At 54.5% G+C, this 17,938-nt stretch overlaps 1 protein-coding gene across 2 annotated transcripts; it reads right to left on the bottom strand.

The window, feature by feature from the left end:
- Positions 1-637: 637 nt before the first annotated feature.
- On the bottom strand, positions 638-11,484 carry CHKB (choline kinase beta). 2 transcript variants are annotated; one of them, XM_039333407.1, is made up of 11 exons: positions 11,250-11,484; positions 10,272-10,380; positions 9,494-9,607; positions 8,128-8,261; positions 7,836-7,940; positions 5,467-5,525; positions 5,259-5,346; positions 4,177-4,285; positions 2,565-2,671; positions 2,228-2,309; positions 638-2,038 (listed from the first exon to the last, which is right to left on the bottom strand). In XM_039333407.1, exons 1-11 carry the CDS (start codon positions 11,429-11,431, stop codon positions 1,982-1,984), a joined length of 1,146 nt encoding a protein of 381 aa, XP_039189341.1. In that variant the 5' UTR covers positions 11,432-11,484; the 3' UTR covers positions 638-1,981. The 2 variants fall into 2 exon arrangements, with proteins under 2 accessions (XP_039189341.1, XP_039189342.1); XM_039333408.1 differs by lacking the exon at positions 11,250-11,484 and adding an exon at positions 10,678-11,129.
- Between the last annotated feature and the right edge of the window lie 6,454 nt (positions 11,485-17,938).

Here is a 17,938-nt window from a genome sequence, read left to right as displayed (position 1 = left end):
TCAAAACCGGGCCGGCCAATCCCCGGAGGGCGCTGGGGACAGTGGCAGGGATAAGCAGCAGCTCGGCTGGAATAGGGGCATTAACGGGGACCCCCTTGGGTGGAGTTTGGGATCCACTGAGAAAATCCGTGGGTGGAAGCCCCCTCCCCCCGGCCTCCTCCACCCCCCCCCCCAGGCCTGGTGGGAGCCGCACTGAGTTGTCACTCAGCTCACCTGGTGGCCCCTTAATCTCCACCTTAGTCGGTCTCTCCTCTCAATCCGGGCCTGGGAAATGAGCAACCTTTTCTCTCACGCCGTTTTTGCCTGGGCTTCTCCCGATCCACGGGGGGGGGGGCTTTTGGGCAGCTGGGTCCTCCTCCTCCTGCAACAAGCCCGGGGTCCGGTCCAGGTAGCGTAGAGGAGCCTTTGTGTGTTCAGAGCGAGGGGAGCAATTGGCTGCCCTGCCCACAGGATGCTACTGCTGGATCTCAAATGCAACACCCCTCCCTCCCTCCCACTCCACCCCCCCCCCCGCAGTAACTTCTGAACTCCCTACCTTCAGCCCCCCCCCTTTTTTCAAGAAGCTAAAAAGGTTAAGCCACCCGGCGTTGCCTCCAGTGGCTTAACCTTTATTATTAATTAATAAATAAGGCATGCATGCTTTCTACAAATAAACATTTTTTTATTTTGTACAATATTCTGACCGAGAGTGCAAAGCCTTCATCAACAGCTGCATTTCAGTGCTTGAGTGACGGGCTGCCCTGAGAACGGACAGCAAGCAAGCTCTGGGGGGGGGGGGTGTCACCGGCGTCCCTCATAAATTCATCAATTTATTAGCCCAGAGTAAAATCGACAACAGAATCAGCAGGAAACGGGGCCCACCGAGCATCATAAGCAGCCTCTGGCTGGGAATCAAAGCCAAGTTTTCAAAACTTTCTGCAGCCCCAGGTGAGGGGTGCCGTCCTTGTCTCTGGAGGGGGCTGGGGCAGGGGTGGGGCCCTCCAAGGAGAAGCTGGGCTTCCCAGGTCCAACAAGCTGGCAGTGCTTCGGGGGGGGGGGGGAAGGGAAACTTGGCGCATACCCAGAAATGACCAGAGACTAGCAGGCCCTCTGGTTCTCTGACCTGCAGAGTGTCGGAGCCAGTGACCGGCACTCGGGACGTCGACTGTCAGCCAGCACAGCACCCGTTGCAATGGTGACTGAGGGGTGCCTGAAAGGCGCCCATTACTGTGTGCACAGTAGCTTCTGGATAGTCTCCAAGGGTAGCGCCATGCAAACCTCATTACAGCAATCTGTGGGGTGACCAGGACACGACTGAAGGGAAGGGAAAGGGGGCAACTGGTGCACAGGATGAAAAGTGCGAAGGCTTCTCTTGTGGCAGAAGGACCCCCAGGCTGCGCCCCAGTCTGGAATGGGGAAATGCAGCCCCCTCCAAGGCCAAGGACGGGAACATACCTGAACGGGGAGGGGGGGGGGAGAGATGGGTATCATTGGCATACTGTCAGGTGGGAGCAACGAGGCCCTCAGGTGCGAAGTTCACACGGGGGTCAGGTCATTTATTTGCCCCTGTTGCCTACTTCCTGTTGGCCTGGGAGACCCTCCCACCCAGCGGTTTCATGCAGATGTTCAGCAGGAGACGGCGAAGCATGGAGCCCGGAGGACCCCCTCCCCACGTGACTGGCTGTAGATATGATATCCTTCCATCCACCTGGGCCGCAACCGACTGCTGAGGAAGCGTTGATTCCCTGAAGCATGGCGCCTCCCACCCCTCATCCGATCCAGAAGGATACTGAGGTTGACCGCATGCGCTCGCAGGAGCCCCCCAAAATTAGGTTCACTGAATAAATCCGGGCATCTCCAAGTGGTCCCGAAGCTCACGTGCAGATAGCACGTCTTGCAAGGGGGCTGGCCAGCCACCCCCCCAATCTTGGTTCTTCAGCCCCACCTGTCTGATATGTTGCCCCCAGTCAGGCTGGTCTCCTGGCCACCGGCCAGCCAACGGTCACTCGCCCCTGGCCTTCTGCTGGAAGTAAGCCTCAAAGCGGCACTGGGCATATTCCTGGCGGGAGGGAAGGCCGATGATGCACTGGGCAAAGTGGCCCATGTTTCCTGCCAGACCCATTCTGCTCTGGGAAAAGGGACGGGCAGCCCAGTGCCCCCGTGGGATGCCCCTCGCAAGGGCCCTCGGACCAGCAGTCGTGGAACTGGTGGCCCTGGGGGAGGGAGGGAACCGGTCCTCGGCACTCACCAGGTAGCCAAACTCAATGGTGGAGATCTTGGCCTGCAGGATAGACCACAGGCCCCAGAAGAAATGGGAGGCCAAGGTGAACCTGGAAGGGGGGGGGGAGAAGGAGAAAGAGTCAGATGAGGATGGGGGGGGGTTTCTGCCATTCCTGCCCCACAGAGGCAGCTCTTTTCTAATCAGCAGCACTTCCCAGGGAAATGAGGGGCAGACCGAAGCCCCTCGTAATGCCTCCCCTCACCCTTATAGGGAACAGCCCCAGCACCCCAACCCAAGGAAATGCCGCTGCCAGCTGCTCCTGCAGCAGTTCTGGCCACCCCCATCCTCCACCCCCACCACTGACCGGCTGATCTCCAGAAGCATCTTGGCCTCTAGGCGCTTCTGCTCCTCCAGCGAGGGTGGGGCAGCCTTCCCACCTGTCTCCTCCAGGTAACACCGGATGAAGTGCAGCTGAAGGAAGAGGAGACAGGTGAGGCAAGTCACCTTCAGTTGCTACAGAAATGGAGCCTGCTGCCTGCCCCTAGGCGAAGCGCCCGAGACCCCGTGGACAATGGGTGCCGAAATAAATCAGGGATGGTGAGAGTGGAACTCAACCACAAGGAAGCAGGCTTTCTTCACCTGTCCCTGCCAACTCCCAGGGGTGCACGATGCTCCTTTGCTGAAGGTGCCCAATTGACTCATCAGTCAGCTCTGCACCCACCCAGCATCTCACCACAATATGAAAAAGCTGTGGAGACTCTAGGAAGAGTGCAGAGAAGAGCAACAAAGATGACTGAAGGAACTGGAGGCTAAAAGATAGAACGGTTGCAGGAATTGGGGATGTCTAGTTTAACGAAGAGAAGGACCAGGGGTGACAGGATAGCAGCGTTACAACATCTCAGGGGCTGCCCCAAAGAAGAGGGAGTCAAGCTATTCTCCAAAGCACCTGAAGGCAGGACAAGAAGCAACGGATGGAAGCTCATCAAGGAGAGAAACAAACCTGGAATTAAGGAGAAACTTCCTCACAGAACAATCAATCAGTGGAACGGCTTCCCTTCAGAAACTGTGGGCGCTCCATCATTGGAGTGTTTGTGGGAAATGATACAGGGTCTCCTGCTTGAGCAGGGGGTTGGGCTAGAAGACCTCCAAGGCCCCACCCAACTCCTGTTATTCTGTTCACTGCCAAACACACCCTGGGCAACTTGCACTCATCGAGAACAAGGAAAAACTGGGCACTTGAATTAAGACTCCCACAGTAGAAAGCAGAACTAATCAAGAGATCAAGTTATAAGCTCCGTAGCTCAAGTTCCAAACGTCCAGACAAGCCCGGGAGCCCAGCTGAGCTGAAATAACTCCGTTTCCAAAGGCTTCCTAGACACCCGCTCTGCCCAGTCCTGCGGGGTCCTTGCTGGTGCCTGCAAAGCGGGGCCTCTGAGCCTGGGAGGGCAATTGACTTCTTGGAGGGACAAGAGCAGGTTAGAAAGGCAGAAAGAATGGGTGCTAACTGGGGCAGCCTTGGAATCCTCCGTTCTGCGTCTGCTTCGTTAAAACCTCTACGGCCGCGTATGCAATGTGTTTCTTGCTATTAAGACAATCATCTTTTTTTTTTTTGAGGATAGAAACCACAAATGGGCAGGGAAGTAGCTTGAGGTTTGCTTATTAGGCGTATCTGTGCTTTCACCACCTATTACTTATGCACACGTATGACTGTGTTATTTTCTCCCCCTTCCCTGAAATGTATAAATCTGTGTGTGCAGCCTTTAGACTGTAGGAGCCCCTCCCGTTACTTCTCCAATAAATACTCCAGCAGATACTGCAGCGAGGCCCGAGGTTCGGGTCCTGCGTTTGATTCCACAAGGCTCTACGCCAGGGATGGGCAACTGTGGCTGCTCTACGACCTGTGGACTTCAACTCCCAGAATTCCTGAGCCCCCTCCAAGCCAGCCCTGCCCTCCCCACAGGAGCCCAGCCCAGTACCTGCTGCTCGGGGCTGGGGTAGTTCTCCGGGCTGGCTTTGTAGAACGGCCACTCGTTGTGGGCGTAGCTGTAGACCCACTCGCAAAAGTGATTGGCGATGTCAAAGCCCCTGCAGAGAAGGAGGCTAAGCACTGGGATTGTTCAACACACCTCTGTGTTCCTCCATCTACACAACACAGGTAGCCCTCAACCTACAACCAATTGCTCAGCGACTGTTCACAGTGATAAAGGTCCTACCTTGGAGCAACTTACAAGCCGGATTCAAAGTTTCCAGGGCTGCCCCTCCCTCCCTCCCTCTATGGTCACACGACTGAACTCTGGGCACTCAAGTGACACGGCTGTGTTGAAAGCTGCTTGCAGTGTCCCGCAGTCACATGACCGCATTTCGTGACAGTTTTGCGGGAAACCCAGCATTTACTGCACCCTTTGCAAACCACTGATTCACTTAATGACCGCCGCAAAACAGGTTGTAAATTTGGGTCGGATACATAACCAGTCTCTCTTCCGATTGTCACAGCTTACAACTGTGATGTGGAGGCTCCATTATCGTTGTAAGTCGAGCAATTCCCGCAACCCATTTCTCTGAATCTGGGCAGCTTCACAGAATTGCTGCGTTTGAACAACATTTTTAATCGGGTCAGTTAAAGACTTGCCGGAACATCAACACACTAGGCTTATTTTTAATCTTTGCTCGGGGTTTATGTGTGTGCATATGTGTGTGTGTGTGCGTGACAGAGCATGTTATAGAAACCCAGACTGTTGGGTTAGTTTCTACTGCAATATAAAAACACATCCAAGAAACGGGTCACTTTGACAAGCCAATTAAGGCTAAGGTGGAGAGACAGCCGGCATATTAAAATGTAATTGGGCAATTTGTGACTAGCAGCCAGTCCCACGCAAGTGAAGCCAGGCTGGGCCTGTGGGAATTTGGCGAGAGGATTTCACGGAAAGCACGACTGGAAAGCAGAGAAACTTCCTGGAAGAGCTGAAATTGCAAATCCTCTTTTGCCCAGCAAAGGCCCCCTTGGTCTGCCCGCTCTTCTGCCCAGACCCCCCAGAGGGCGAGGGGGCTGCCGGCCTACCGGTAGTTGTAGCTGCTGTACTCAAAGTCGATCAGCATCAGCCGGTCCCTGGAGGAGGCCTCGCGGCCAGCCAGGAGGAGGATGTTCCCTGCGTGGGGAGGGAAGGGGAATTGGCCCTCAGCCCAGCCAGGACCTCGGAGGGCTCCTTCTGGGCTCCTTCCAAGGGCCCGGATTCCCTCCCTCCCTCCCACCCTCTGGGCCCCATCACCTTCTTGCACGTCGTTGTGGCAGAAAACCACGGGGGACGGCGTGGCCTCCAGCAGCGTCCTAGGAAGAGGAAGGAAAAGAAGCGGGGAAGCGGCTCTGCAGGGCTCACCCCCCTTCTCTCGCTGAGGGAGGGGCGCCATAAGAGGAGGGGGCCGCTCGGAGCCCCTGGGGGAGGGCGGCTTCACGACAGGCCTCGTTTTGATACCAAACTGCCCTTGGGGCGTTAAACCCAGAGGGTCCCAGCCTCTGAAGCCTCCTGCCCTGCTGCAGCACTTTCCCAATCCCACGGGGGAAAGGGGGGGGGGCTGCTGCAGAGCTGGCAGGGAAGCAGTACTGCAGGCCACTTTAGCTGACTGTGTTCAGCAGGTCAGCGGTTCAAATCTCACCGGCTCAAGGTTGACTCAGCCTTCCATCCTTCCGGGGTAGGTAAAATGAGGACCCAGATTGTTGGGGGCAATGTAAATATATATATATATGTTTTTTCTGAGGTTTTCGCGGGTATTTGTATATAGGTCTTTGGTTGTTCGGGTTTTCTCCCGCGTAAAATTGGAAGTGTCTTGGCAACGTTTCGACGAAGTCACATTCGTCATCTTCAGGCTGGTGTTTTTAGCTTCTTGCTTTGAGCAGCAATGTGTGGTTTTTAGCTGTTTCTTCCTTTTAACTGCCAGTGAGGGTATGAACTGATTGGATGGGAGCTTGGCTGTGTTCTGATTGGGTGGAGGTGTGTTCTGAATGGTTAGGGGCTTGGCTGTGCTCTGATTGGCTGGGGGAGTGTTCTGTTTGGTTGTGCTCAGGTTAGTCTGAGTTGCAGAGGGGTTTAAGATTTTGGGGTTAGGGAGTCGTTTGTCAATAAGGGCAGGTTTCCAAATGGCTGGTAGGCGGGAGGTATCATCTCGCTTGTTCATGCTGTGTGGGCGTTTTTCTATCTCGATGGCTTCTCTGATTATTCTGTTATTAAAATGTTCACTTTTGGCAATGGTTCTGGTATTTTTAAAGTCAATTTCATGTCCTGTGGCTTTAAGGTGTTGGACCAGGGAAGATGTTGGTTCCTCTTTTTTGACTGAGTTCTTATGTTCTTCAATGCGTGCACTTATTCTTCTGTTGGTTTGTCCGATGTATGTGGTGGGACAAGTGGTGCATGGGATTTCGTATACTCCTTGATTTTCTAATTCAATTTTATCTTTGGGGTTTCTAAGGATGGTGGATATTTTTCTGTTTGTGCAGAATGCTGTTTTGATGTTGTGTTTATGGAGGATCTTACTGATTCTGTCTGTGGTGCCTTTTATGTATGGGAGGAGGGCTTTGCCGTTTTCTTGTTCTTTGTCTTGGATTTTGGTGGGGGTTTCTTTTTGGATTAGGTTTGTAATCTTATTTCTATGGAATCCATTGGATGTTAGTACATTGGTGAGAGTGTGTAGTTCGGGTTTTAGGTGTTGTTCGTCAGCTAAGCGTTTTGTTCTGGAGATGAGTGTCTTGGCTACAGAGTTGATCTGTGCTGGGTGGTGGTGTGAGAGAGCGTGCAGATAGCGGTTTGTGTGTGTTTTCTTCTGGTAGATGGTGTGTCCTAGGGAGCCATTGGATTTCTTGTAGACTAAGACATCCAGGAAGGGAAGTTGGTTGTTAGCTTCTGTTTCCATGGTGAACTGTATTTTGGGGTGTAGGCTGTTGAGGTGTGTGAGGAAGTTGTCCAGTTTTTCTTTCCCATGTGGCCAGATTATGAAGGTGTCGTCTACATATCTGAGCCAGAGTTTGGGTTTGTGATCCGATTTTTCTAGAGCTTGGGTTTCAAAGTGTTCCATGTAGAGGTTGGAAACCTGCCCTTATTGACAAACGACTCCCTAACCCCAAAATCTTAAACCCCTCTGCAACTCAGACTAACCTGAGCACAACCAAACAGAACACTCCCCCAGCCAATCAGAGCACAGCCAAGCCCCTAACCATTCAGAACACACCTCCACCCAATCAGAACACAGCCAAGCTCCCACCCAATCAGTTCATACCCCCACTGGCAGTTAAAAGGAAGAAACAGCTAAGACCACACATTGCTGCTCAAAGCAAGAAGCTAAAAACACCAGCCTGAAGATGACGAATGTGACTTCGTCGAAACGTTGCCAAGACACTTCCAATTTTACGCGGGAGAAAACCCGAACAACCAAAGACCTATATATATATATATATATATATATATATATATATATATATATATTGCTTACTGGTGTATACCGCTTAGAGAGTGCTTGCACTTAAAGCGGTATATAAGTCTCATAAATAAATAAATAAGCGGGCCGAGACCCTGGGGCCAAGCGAAGGGTGGCCCAGAGGCCCCGTCTGGAAGCCTCACCGGCGGCTTCTCCCTGGAGATCTGCCCACCTGAGGCTGCGCATTTCGGCCTCCAGGTTGTAGGCCTTCAGCTGGTTCAGCTTGTGCCGCTGGGCCTCCTGGGAAAAGGTGAGCTCGGAGATCTGCTTCAGGTACCTGCCAGGAACGGAGGAGGATGAGGAGAGGCTCTGCTGCCGGGGAGGGGAGGCCCAAACACCTTCCCAGGCGGCCTCTGGAGTCCTTGGGAGGGGGAGAGGGGCTAGCCCACCTGCCCGGGGAGCGGCCCTTGCCGGCCACAGCCCGAGCCGCCTCTGCAGCCCAAGGCCCCGCCAGGGCGACCCACCTCTCCATGGTCCCAAACATCCATTTGGGCTCTTTGTTGAAGGGCATCACCATGCCGTGGAAGCGGGCCATCTTCACCGCGATCTCCGCCGAGATGCTGGGCTTCGGCAGGTCCTCCGTGACCAGCCGGCGGCTCTGCAGATGGAGACACAGGGCAGCCCTGAGGCCACGGGAGGGCTGGAGGGAGCCGGGGCCCCTTCCGCTCACAGTCGTGGGAAAGTGGGGGGAGGGGCCGCAGAGGGTCACGAAGGCTCTGGGAGACCCCGAGGTTACGTTGATTTAAAAGCCCCCCCCCAAAGTCTCCTGAAACCAGGCCGGGAGGGGGTGGGAGGGAGCGAGATGACATGCATCACAAAAAGCCACAATGAGGCCTGTGTGCTTTGGGCAAAACACAACAGCCCACCGTTTAGATTCCTAAAGTCTTTGAAGGCCCCGCTGTGAGAAATGAGCCTGTTGGTTGCCGTTCTTCTCCTTACGCTCCAGATGTTTCTCCAGATGAGGAGCGTCCCTCCTGGCCTGTTCTTATGGCTTTGTGGGGTTTTCTCCCTTACAGGGGGGGGGGGGAACGGACCTTGAGACTCAACTGCTCTGAAATTCATTGAATTTGCTACTCAGTGCATTTTGCCATGAAAATGTTGTCCCAGTACTCATCGTTTGTTTGGCACTCAACGCACAAGCCAGAACTTGTGACTCCCTGCATTATTCCTTATGGGAAAAATTTGTTTAGTACTCATCATTTTTGTTGCTCATCAGCCCCCCCCCGGAACCAATTAACAATGAGTACTGAGGTACCACTGCACTTTTTAAATTCTAAGTCACCCAGAGTTGCTTGGAGTCGGATGGCCTCTCTAAGCTTAATAAAGTAAAAACAAGTAAGATAACTTGCAAAGCAGAGCGGTGTCCGATTTGGACTTGAGTTGAAACTTCTGCCCAACAACAAGCATCTTCCGCAGCAACTCTGGGGACCCCTTGTGTGGGGCTTGTGAGGGGAGCCCTGTCCCTCTACTGGGGGTTGCGGCCTGAGCGCCTTAAAGCAAGGATGGGCGCTAACCAGAAGCCGAATTCCGGATCCAGAGGCAGAAGGCGCTGGCAGACCCTCTGCCCACCCACCCCACCATGCTTATCCCCATTTAATTCCTCCCAATTTCCTACAATGGGATTCCAGGATTCAGAATAACAGAATGACAGAGTGGGAAGGGACCTCAGAGGTCTTCTAGCCCAACCCCTATACCTTTGCAGACAAAGGAGGAGGAGAAAGGAATCCCGGCAGGATCAAAGTGTGCCCGGAGGCGGCATTTGGCGGCAGCGCCAGGCTGCTCTGGAGGCCTGTCCTGCAGGCCAGGGAAGGGAAGGGGTGGTACACTCACAGGGATGTATTCCTCCAGGCGTCCCTGCGGGAAGATGCCGTACAGCTGTGGTCCCAGGGCCCGCTCGGCCAGGATGGCAAACATGACGCTCTCGAGAACCAATGAGTCAACCCCCTGTGTGCGAGAGAGAGAGAGAGAGAGAGAGAGAGAGAGAGAGAGAGGGAGAGAGAGGGAGAGGGAGAAAATAGAAGAATAAGAATAATAACTTTACTGTCACTTTGAACATACGCTAATTGACATACATTTAAAATGAAATTTCATTGCATAGAGCTCTCAAAGGAGGGAGATGTGCGAGAAAGCATGAAATCCCTCGTGGCAAATGCAAATGCCCTACTCTCACGGGACTAGAACTCGGGGCCCTGCGTCAACAGGAAAGGCAGGGAGCTGAAGAGCCCACAGTCACACGCAGGGCTGGGCAAAACCAAAGACGATTCTCCAGACAGGATAGAGGGAAAATATCAACTATGGCAAGAAATGTCATAAAGTGGGGCAAAAAAATCACTTAACAACCGCCTTGCTTAGCAACACAAACTTTGGGCTCAGTTGTGGTCATTAGGTGAGGGCTTTTGAGGGCCCGCCAAGAGGCCATACAAATGTTCTGGAACTAATAAATCAAGCTGCCGCTTCGTGGGGGACCCCTGGCTGAATCAGAAAGGAGGGGATGCCACCCTCCTGCTTTCGACACCAGGGACCGGGATCCCCTCCGGCCCTGGGAGCAGACGGGAGGGTCATCCGGTGCCCGGAAGGGAAGTTTCCGGAAGGCCTGGCCGAAGCTCACCTGGAGGATGATGCCGTACACACGCAGCAGCACCTGGCGCGGCTCGTCCTCGGTGGTCACAACCTGGTCCGGCAAGGAGCACTTGTAGAGCAGGTTGCTCAGCCCTCCGCTGGGGGGGGGGGAAGCAAGTGTCAGACCGGGTAGGAGAGGGTGGGCTGGGGGGGGGGACAGGCCAACCCCCCCCAAGAGACAGGCAGCATCCGACTCCTCTCAGGGAATGCTGGACTAGGAAGACCTCCAGGGTCCCTTCCCACTCTGTTACAGGCAGTCCTCGACTTACAACTTCATTTAGTGACCATTTGACGTTACAGCGGCACTGACTTACAACCGCTTTTCACACTTGTGACCACTGCAGCATCCCCATGGCATCCCTGATTGGCATTCGGATGCTTGCCAACTGACTCACATTTACGACGGCTGCAGTCAGCGTCCTGGGACTCACGCGATCCCCATTGGCGACCATCCGATACGCAAAGTCCAGGGGGAAGCCAGATTCGCTTAACAACAGAGTTACTGCCTGAACAGCTGCAGGGTTTCATTTCACAGCTGTGGCAGGAAAGGTCGTAAAACGGGGCAACACTCACTGAGGCTGTTGTGGTCGTAACTCGAGGACTGCCTGGAATTCCCTTACTGCGGTGTGAAAGCGCCCGGCGGGGGCCCCTCCCAGGGCCGGGCAAGCAGACCCCGGGGCCTCGGAGCACCGCACCCCAACCGCGCTCCCCTGTGGACCTCCACTCCCAGCATCCCCAGCCCGCCACGCCCCGGAGGGTCACTTTCGCCCTCCGCCCGGTCCGCGCAGCTTCCTCTCCCGGAGCGCCGGGAACGGCCACGGGAGGGAGGGAGGGAGGGAGCGAGGGCGCTGCACGGCGCCTCCCCACCACGCCGCGGCCTTTCCTCCGGCGACCTAGTGGCCGGGCGTTCCGCCGGCGGCGCGCCTGCGCGGGGCGGTGACGTCCCGGGCGGGCTCCTCCTCCTCACCTGACGGGAACGATGCCCAGCTGCTCGGGGGCGGCCAGGCGGCGCCAGGCCCCGGCCAGGAACTCGCGGCACCAGAGGAAGGCGCGCAGGCGGGTGGGCGCGGGGACGGCCGGGCATCCGCGGGGCGAGCGGGGGGGCGCTGCGCGGTCCCCCTCCGGCCCGTCTCCCTCCGGCGCCTCCATCGCCGCCCGCTGACCAATGGCCGCCCCGCCCCTCGCCCCGCCCGCGCTCCTATTGGCCCGCGCCGGCGCCCGCCCACCGGAAGGCGCGTGGCGGTTCGGGCCCAGAGGGGGCGGGGCGGGGCAGGGCGGAGGCCGCGGCCAATCGGGGGGCGCGACGTAAGCGAGCGAGGCGCCAATCGGGAGCCGCCGGCGCCGGCGAGGTGAAGGAGAGCGGAGGACCGGTGTGTGTGCGAAGGCGCCAGCGGGGGGCGGGTGGGGCGTTCCCCCGAGAAAGGGGGCGAGTCGCGTGAAGAGAATTGGAGGCGCTGCAGAGGCCATACCCATCCCCAAGAGGGGGGTTGGACTAGAAGACCTCCAGGGTCCCTCCCAGCTCTTTTCTTTCCCGCCCTGCCGGGCCAATTGCACGGCCTGCCAGGCCTGCATCTGAGCCGAACCGAGCGGCCGCCAAAGCTGCCCGGGAGGCCGGTGCGGGTCGGACCAGCCCCCCACCCCCCTTCGCTGGGGGGCGGGGCCTCTTGAAGGGGGCGTGGAGACGTGTCTGGTGTAGCTGGGGGCTCTGAAGACACAGGAATTCCCGGGGGCGGGGTGGGCTGAGCTCCCGGAGGGGAATGCCCCCAAAGATCCTGGGCTTCAGTAGAAGGGAATATTTATAGCTCCGGGTTGAACTGGGGGGGGGGTCCTTGATGCTCTCTGAACTGGGTGGCTTTACTTGCAGACGTTTCATGACCCAACTAGGGAACATCATCAGTGCTGGAAGTGGGGGGGGGGGAAAGAAGGTGAAGGAAGAGGAGGATTGGGGGACCCTTGATGCTCTCTGAAGTTGGACGTTTCCTTGCAGACATTTCATGGCCCTACTGGGGAACATCATCAGTGCTAGAAGGAAGTTTGGCTTGCAGAGAAGAAGGGGACGGACATCCTCAGTGCTAGAAAGGGGGGGGGGTTGCTCTCAGTTTATACCTCAAGTGAGGAACTGCCAACTCAAACAAACAAACAAAGATACAATAAATTACAGGCTAATCAAAGAACAACAAAACACGCCCACCAAAACCAACAGGGCAAGCCACTGGTATATAAACAGAGAGCAAACTCCCCTCCTAGCCCTGAGGATGTTCCCTAGTTGGGTCATGAAATGGCTGCAAGGAAACAGCCAAACTCAGAGAGCAGGAGGGGCTCCAGAATCCCCCTCCTCCCCAATTTCCCCTCCCATCTACCCCTGATGATGTTACCTAGATGGGCCATGAAATGTCTGCAAGGAAACAACAACCCAGCTCAGGGAGCACCAAGGGCCCCACCCTTGGCTTCTCTTGACCTCGGATTGTCTTGTAGATGCCAGCAAATGTGGAGATCAAGGCCCGGGTGCAGGATCTGGCCCAATTGATCACCAGGGCGGAGCAGCTGAGTGGATCCCCCGGCTCTCTCCTCCTTCAGACAGACACCTTCTTTCCTGTTCCCCACGGACGGCTGAAGGTCCGCGACTTCCGAGTGAGTAAACCAGCCAGCCAAGCAGGATGCGGGGGGCTCAGTTTGCTCCCCCCATTTTGCCCCTCAAGGGAATCTCCGGTTTTTAAATTTGACCTTCATATTTCGTACGTTTCTGACTGTGGTTCCAACTCCCATCATTCTCAACATTCGCAAAATCCCAGCTCTAGGATGATCTGGCTGGGATTTTGCGAGTACATTTGATGAGTTTAATGTTTTTTGTGTTGTAAGCTGCCCAGAGTCGCTTTGGAAACGATGGGTGGCAAGTCTCATAATAAATGTAAATAAAATAATAATGCAATCAGCTGCTCTCAAGTTCCACCTCCAACCACCAGCCCTTGAATTACAATCTGGCCAGCCAGTTTTCGTAAAACAAAATTAATTTGCTTATTTTGCTCGGTAGGGATAGTCTGACCCTGAGCGAGGTGGACTGTGGATAACCGGTTTTTTCCTTCACAGGATGGCCGTGGACAGCTGGTGTTTTATGACCGGCCAAACTCCACAGGCCCCAAGCTCTCTCGTTTCACCGTCTCTCCCACCGACAACCCTGGAGGACTTGTGGTAAGGCCTCATGGACTGGGAAGGGCTGCTTGCTGTGGGAAGGGCCCTGGGAGGCTGGGGGGGGGGCAAGGCTTTTGGTGCGATGGAACAGTCATTCTGGATGGGAGCAGGACCCGTCTCTGCTTCCAGCATCCACGTGGATGTTTGAGGCGCTTTTCCAGGTCAGGCAATTCCCGACATTCAACCCTAAAATACATTGTGTAAGGGCAGTTCCACACATGGTGGGGCAGCCGGCAGCCCTCTAAAGCTTGGAAGCGCCCATGGGTCTCCCCATGGAAAGCCAGGTCAGAAGGTCATCCTGTGTACTTGTTCCCTCCTCGAGATGGTCAGAGGAAGCTTGGTCAGCCCAGGCAGGGTCCACCTCACCTGCTTTATCCACTTTCCTCTAGGGCCGACCACGTGCTCCCGGCACATGCATCAGCCATTGAGGCATCTGGGTGTCTTCTCTCGCTTTCCCTCATCTCTCACTCCCTATGGAGATTCTCCTCCATCCAGGTCATGGTTGTCCCAGAGGTGCTTTGCAAAGGGCAACTGGACGTTCTTTTTTTTTTTCCTTGAAAATGTTTCACTCCTCATCCAAGAAGCTTCTTCAGTTCTGGAGACGTTCTTCAGAACCGAAGAAGCTTCTTGGATGAGAGAGGCAAAGCAGAAAGCACTTTTATCTCCCACGGCAACTCATCTGCTCCCGGGGATTCCTTGGGCTTCGTATCCAGGGAGGGAGAGAGAAGGGGCCTTGAGGTCTCTTAGAAGGGGGACCGGGATGTGCAATTCATTGTTTGACCGCTAGTTGGCAAATTGGTGTAAAACCATGCTGGAGCTGTTGTGGCGCAGTGGTTAGAATGCAGTATTGCAGCCTAGTTCTGCCGACTGTCAGGAGTTTGATCCTGACCGGCTCAAGGTGGACTCAGCCTTCCATCCTTCCAAGATGGTAAAATGAGGACCCAGATTGTTCAGGGGGCAACAGGCTGACATTTGTGAACTTCTTAGAGAGGGGCTGTAAAGAATTATGAAGCAGTATATAAGTTCAAATGCTATCGCTATTCTGCCTGCATTTTTCCCTACACAGGAAGCCTTATCTCAGGCGCTTGGAAAGCAAGGCGTGGTGAAGAAGGAGCGCCATCTTTACAGGGTGGGCCAGACCCGTGTCCACGTGGATCGGGTGGAAGGACTGGGTGACTTTGTGGAGCTGGAGGTGAGGAGCAGCGCTTGGAAGCCTTTCCGCTCTGTGACTGAGCCCCAGAGCAAGCGGGGTTCACCTAGTGGGGTTTGCAGCAGTTGATCCCTGGATCTCTCCACCAGGGAGAGGAGAGGAGCAAAGACAGGAGATCTGGTAACTGCAGGGAGATTGGTGCAGGAATGGGGGGGGGAGTATGGGGACAAACTTGTCCTTGGGAGAATCGAGAGGACACGACAGGACTGTGAGGCCAAACAGTTGCTGAAAAGCAGACAGACAGGCTGACTCACTCTTCTCACCTTCCTTGGCTGCTGGAAATTCTGCCGCAGGTTCAATTCCACTTTCAATCAATCAGAGTAGAGCTGGAAGGGACTTTGGAGGTCTTCTAGTCCAACCTCTGGTCAAGCAGGAGACCGTATGCCATTTCAGACAAGTGACAGTCCAGTTTCTTCTTAAAAGCCTCCAGTGATGGAGCACCCGTAACTTCTGAAGGCAAACTACTTCAAACTACTACTATCAGCCAAAAATTGTACAGTTCCACACAAAAATGCATAAATAACATCTCAGTAAACTATTGGCTGATGGCAGGACTGAGATGAGTTTTTTTTTTTAATATATAGGTAAGAGGTGGGATATGGGGAGACGCAGTCATATGTTGCATTTTAAGAGAAGGTGCTGAGTGGCTAAGATGGTTTATAGTTGTGATGAAGAGAGAAATCATTTTTCATTCAGCACGTTCCCCTTCTCTAGCGTCCCCAGACTGCGGTTGGACAGCCGTTGGTTAAAAATGTTCTTGGAGTTCATTCATTGAACGGGAGGTGGAGGGGTAGGCAACCTTGGCCCTTTTATGACTCATGGACTTCAGCTCCCAGAATTCCTGGCTGGCTGGGGCAGGCTTAGGCAGCCTTGGCTCTTTTATGACCCATGGACTTCAGCTCCCAGAATTCCTGGCTGGCTGGGGCAGGCTTAGGCAACCTTGGCTCTTTTATGACTGGTGGACTTCAACTCCCAGAATTCCTGAGCCAGCCACGCTGAGGGGAAAGGGAGAGGCTTCCAAGCTGAGCCAGGCTGGCTCAAGAATTCTGGGAGTTGAAGTCCACGAGTCATAAAAGAGCCAAGGTTGCCTACCCCTGGGAGGTGGATCTAGCTAGCCCCCAAGATTCCCTCCCCACCTCCCTTGCTCTGGGGCTGCAGCTGCCCAGCGCCTCCAGCCGTGGGGAGGGGCATTCCTCCCAGCTTTGGATCCCAGAGCTGGCATTGAAGTTTCCCTGGATTGTTCCTCCTTTCTCCCTGGGGCCAGAGAGAGCAGGTAAACACGCTCCAGCGTGATCACGTGATCTCCCAGACAATCAAACCATACCTGGAGCTGGTAAACAGGTCAGAGAAAAGAGCTGTGAAGGAAACAGGTGTCAGGTTTTCCTGCGCGGAACACGTGGTCTCTCGGGAAGAGTGGAAAGGAAGGTAACACTGCTGAAGAACTGGAAGGGAGAGATGGAAAAGATGAAGAGGGGGCGGGCTAGCCCAAAAGACCCCTGAAGCTCTACAGGTGGACAGTAGAGCAGGGGTCCTCAACTTTGGCAATTTTAAGACTTGTGGACTTCAACTCCCATAAAAGGTCATAAAATGGGGCAAAATTCACTTAACAAATGTTTCATTTAGCAACAGAGATTTTGGGGTCAATTGTCATAATTCAAGGATTACCTGTGTAGTAAATGAAGGTATGAAAAGTGCCCAGTCGGGCCCTCAAGGCTGCCTACAATCACACAATATGGCCCTTGTTGACCCGCAAAGCAACTGTGGGAAAAACATTAGGATGATGACGATGTAGCCGTACAAGCCAGCCTGTCAAAGAAACCAACTTTTGCCCACCTTGGCAAGAATGTCCAATCTTGGCCACTTTAAGACTTTGCTGTTTAACTCTGGGGAATTCTGGGAGTTGAAGTCCACAAGTTTGGAGACCCTGGTTTGCTTCATGTGCCTGCAAGTGTATTTGGTTTCACAAGGCAGCCTGTTGCAGAAGGGGGCTAAGGGCCCTCCCTTTCTTTGCCGTGTGTGTGTGTGTGTGTGTGTGTGTGTGTGTGTGAGAGAGAGAGAGAGAGAGAGAGAGAGAGAGAGAGAGAACCATATCCCATCGCCCTCTCCATCCTTGCAGGTGGTGCTAGAGGAGCAGCAGAGCCCCCAGGAAGGCAAGGACGTGGCCTGGCAACTGATGGGCCAGTTGGGCATAGAGGAGAAGGAACTCATCAGTGGGGCCTACATGGACCTTCTGCTGGCAGGAGGTGGAGGAGGAGGAGGAGGAGGAGGAGGAGGAGGAGGAGAGCCCCTCTGTGACGAAGCAGCATTGTGATGGCCGGAGAAGGTCTTGGGGGCACCTTGCCACTTGGTGGAATGAAAAGTTTGGGATGCCAAAAGAAGCCTCCTTGGGAAAATGATGTTTTGTACCTGGAGACCACCCTAAATCGTATTGAATTAAAATGTATCTTGGCCCAGAACAGGGGTGTCCAACCTTGGCGATTTTAAGACTTGCTTAAATATCCACCTTGGTGCACTGGAAGTTGGGGTGACTGTGATAACCCCCCTCACAAGGTTGTTGTGGGGAAAAGGAGAGGCAGGAGTTTTAAGCATATTCGCCGTCTTGAGTGGACCAGATAGACAGGCAAGGAGGCTAAGAACAAAAGCGCACGACAAGTGCAGCAGCAGGAGGGCACAAGAGGCATCTGCCGAAAGCCTTGGGGGAGTCCAGGAGTATCAGTGGGGTGGGCAAAGAGGAGATGACTCAGCAGTCGGTGACCCCCAGATGAGGAGGAAGAGTATCTGGGGCAGGCTGAATGGAGGATGTATGAGAGCACAAAAGAGGAAGCAGGAGTTGCCACCTTCATTCTGAACTGCAGTTTCCCAAGTTTTCCACAATGTGTTGCATTATCATCTCAGCACACCCTAGACCAGGGGTGTCAAACTGCTGGTCCACCGGCCAGATGTGTCATGCCGAAACCGCCCCCACCCCATTGCCGGTAATGGACAAAAAGTCGCGACACGTCACGTGACGTTGCGAGTTTGACACCCCTGCCCTAGACAATTATAAAGAAAGGGGGTGGGTCTGCTTGACAGATTTATTTATTAAACCACTGCGTGTATCTTCCCATCTGCCAAAAGGAACTTTGGGTGGTGAAGAAATTAAAAACATTAAACACCGTCATTCAAAACTGATCTCTGCCAAGGCACTGAGATAAATGTTTACACTCCCCCCCCCCCATGCTGCATGGTTGGTCCTGGGGAGGGCCAGCCCCTGCCCC

This window comes from Crotalus tigris, unplaced genomic scaffold, assembly GCF_016545835.1.
Source record: "Crotalus tigris isolate CLP2741 ecotype Arizona unplaced genomic scaffold, ASM1654583v1 scf7180000024475.591531, whole genome shotgun sequence".
Taxonomy (NCBI): domain Eukaryota; kingdom Metazoa; phylum Chordata; class Lepidosauria; order Squamata; family Viperidae; genus Crotalus; species Crotalus tigris.
This window is presented reverse-complemented; position numbering and strand designations above follow the sequence as displayed.

What these genes read in the sequence shown, in the direction of transcription:
- CHKB (XM_039333407.1), bottom strand. Translation starts at nt 11,431, where the DNA reads ATGGAGGCGCCGGAGGGAGACGGGCCGGAGGGGGACCGCGCAGCGCCC. An exon ending in GCCTGGAGGAATACATCCCT is followed by an intron (nt 8,262 to 9,493) that starts GTGAGTGTACCA and finishes CTCCATCTGCAG; the next exon opens with AGCCGCCGGCTGGTCACGGA. An exon ending in ACCCCAGCCCCGAGCAGCAG is followed by an intron (nt 2,672 to 4,176) that starts GTACTGGGCTGG and finishes CTCTTCCTTCAG; the next exon opens with CTGCACTTCATCCGGTGTTA.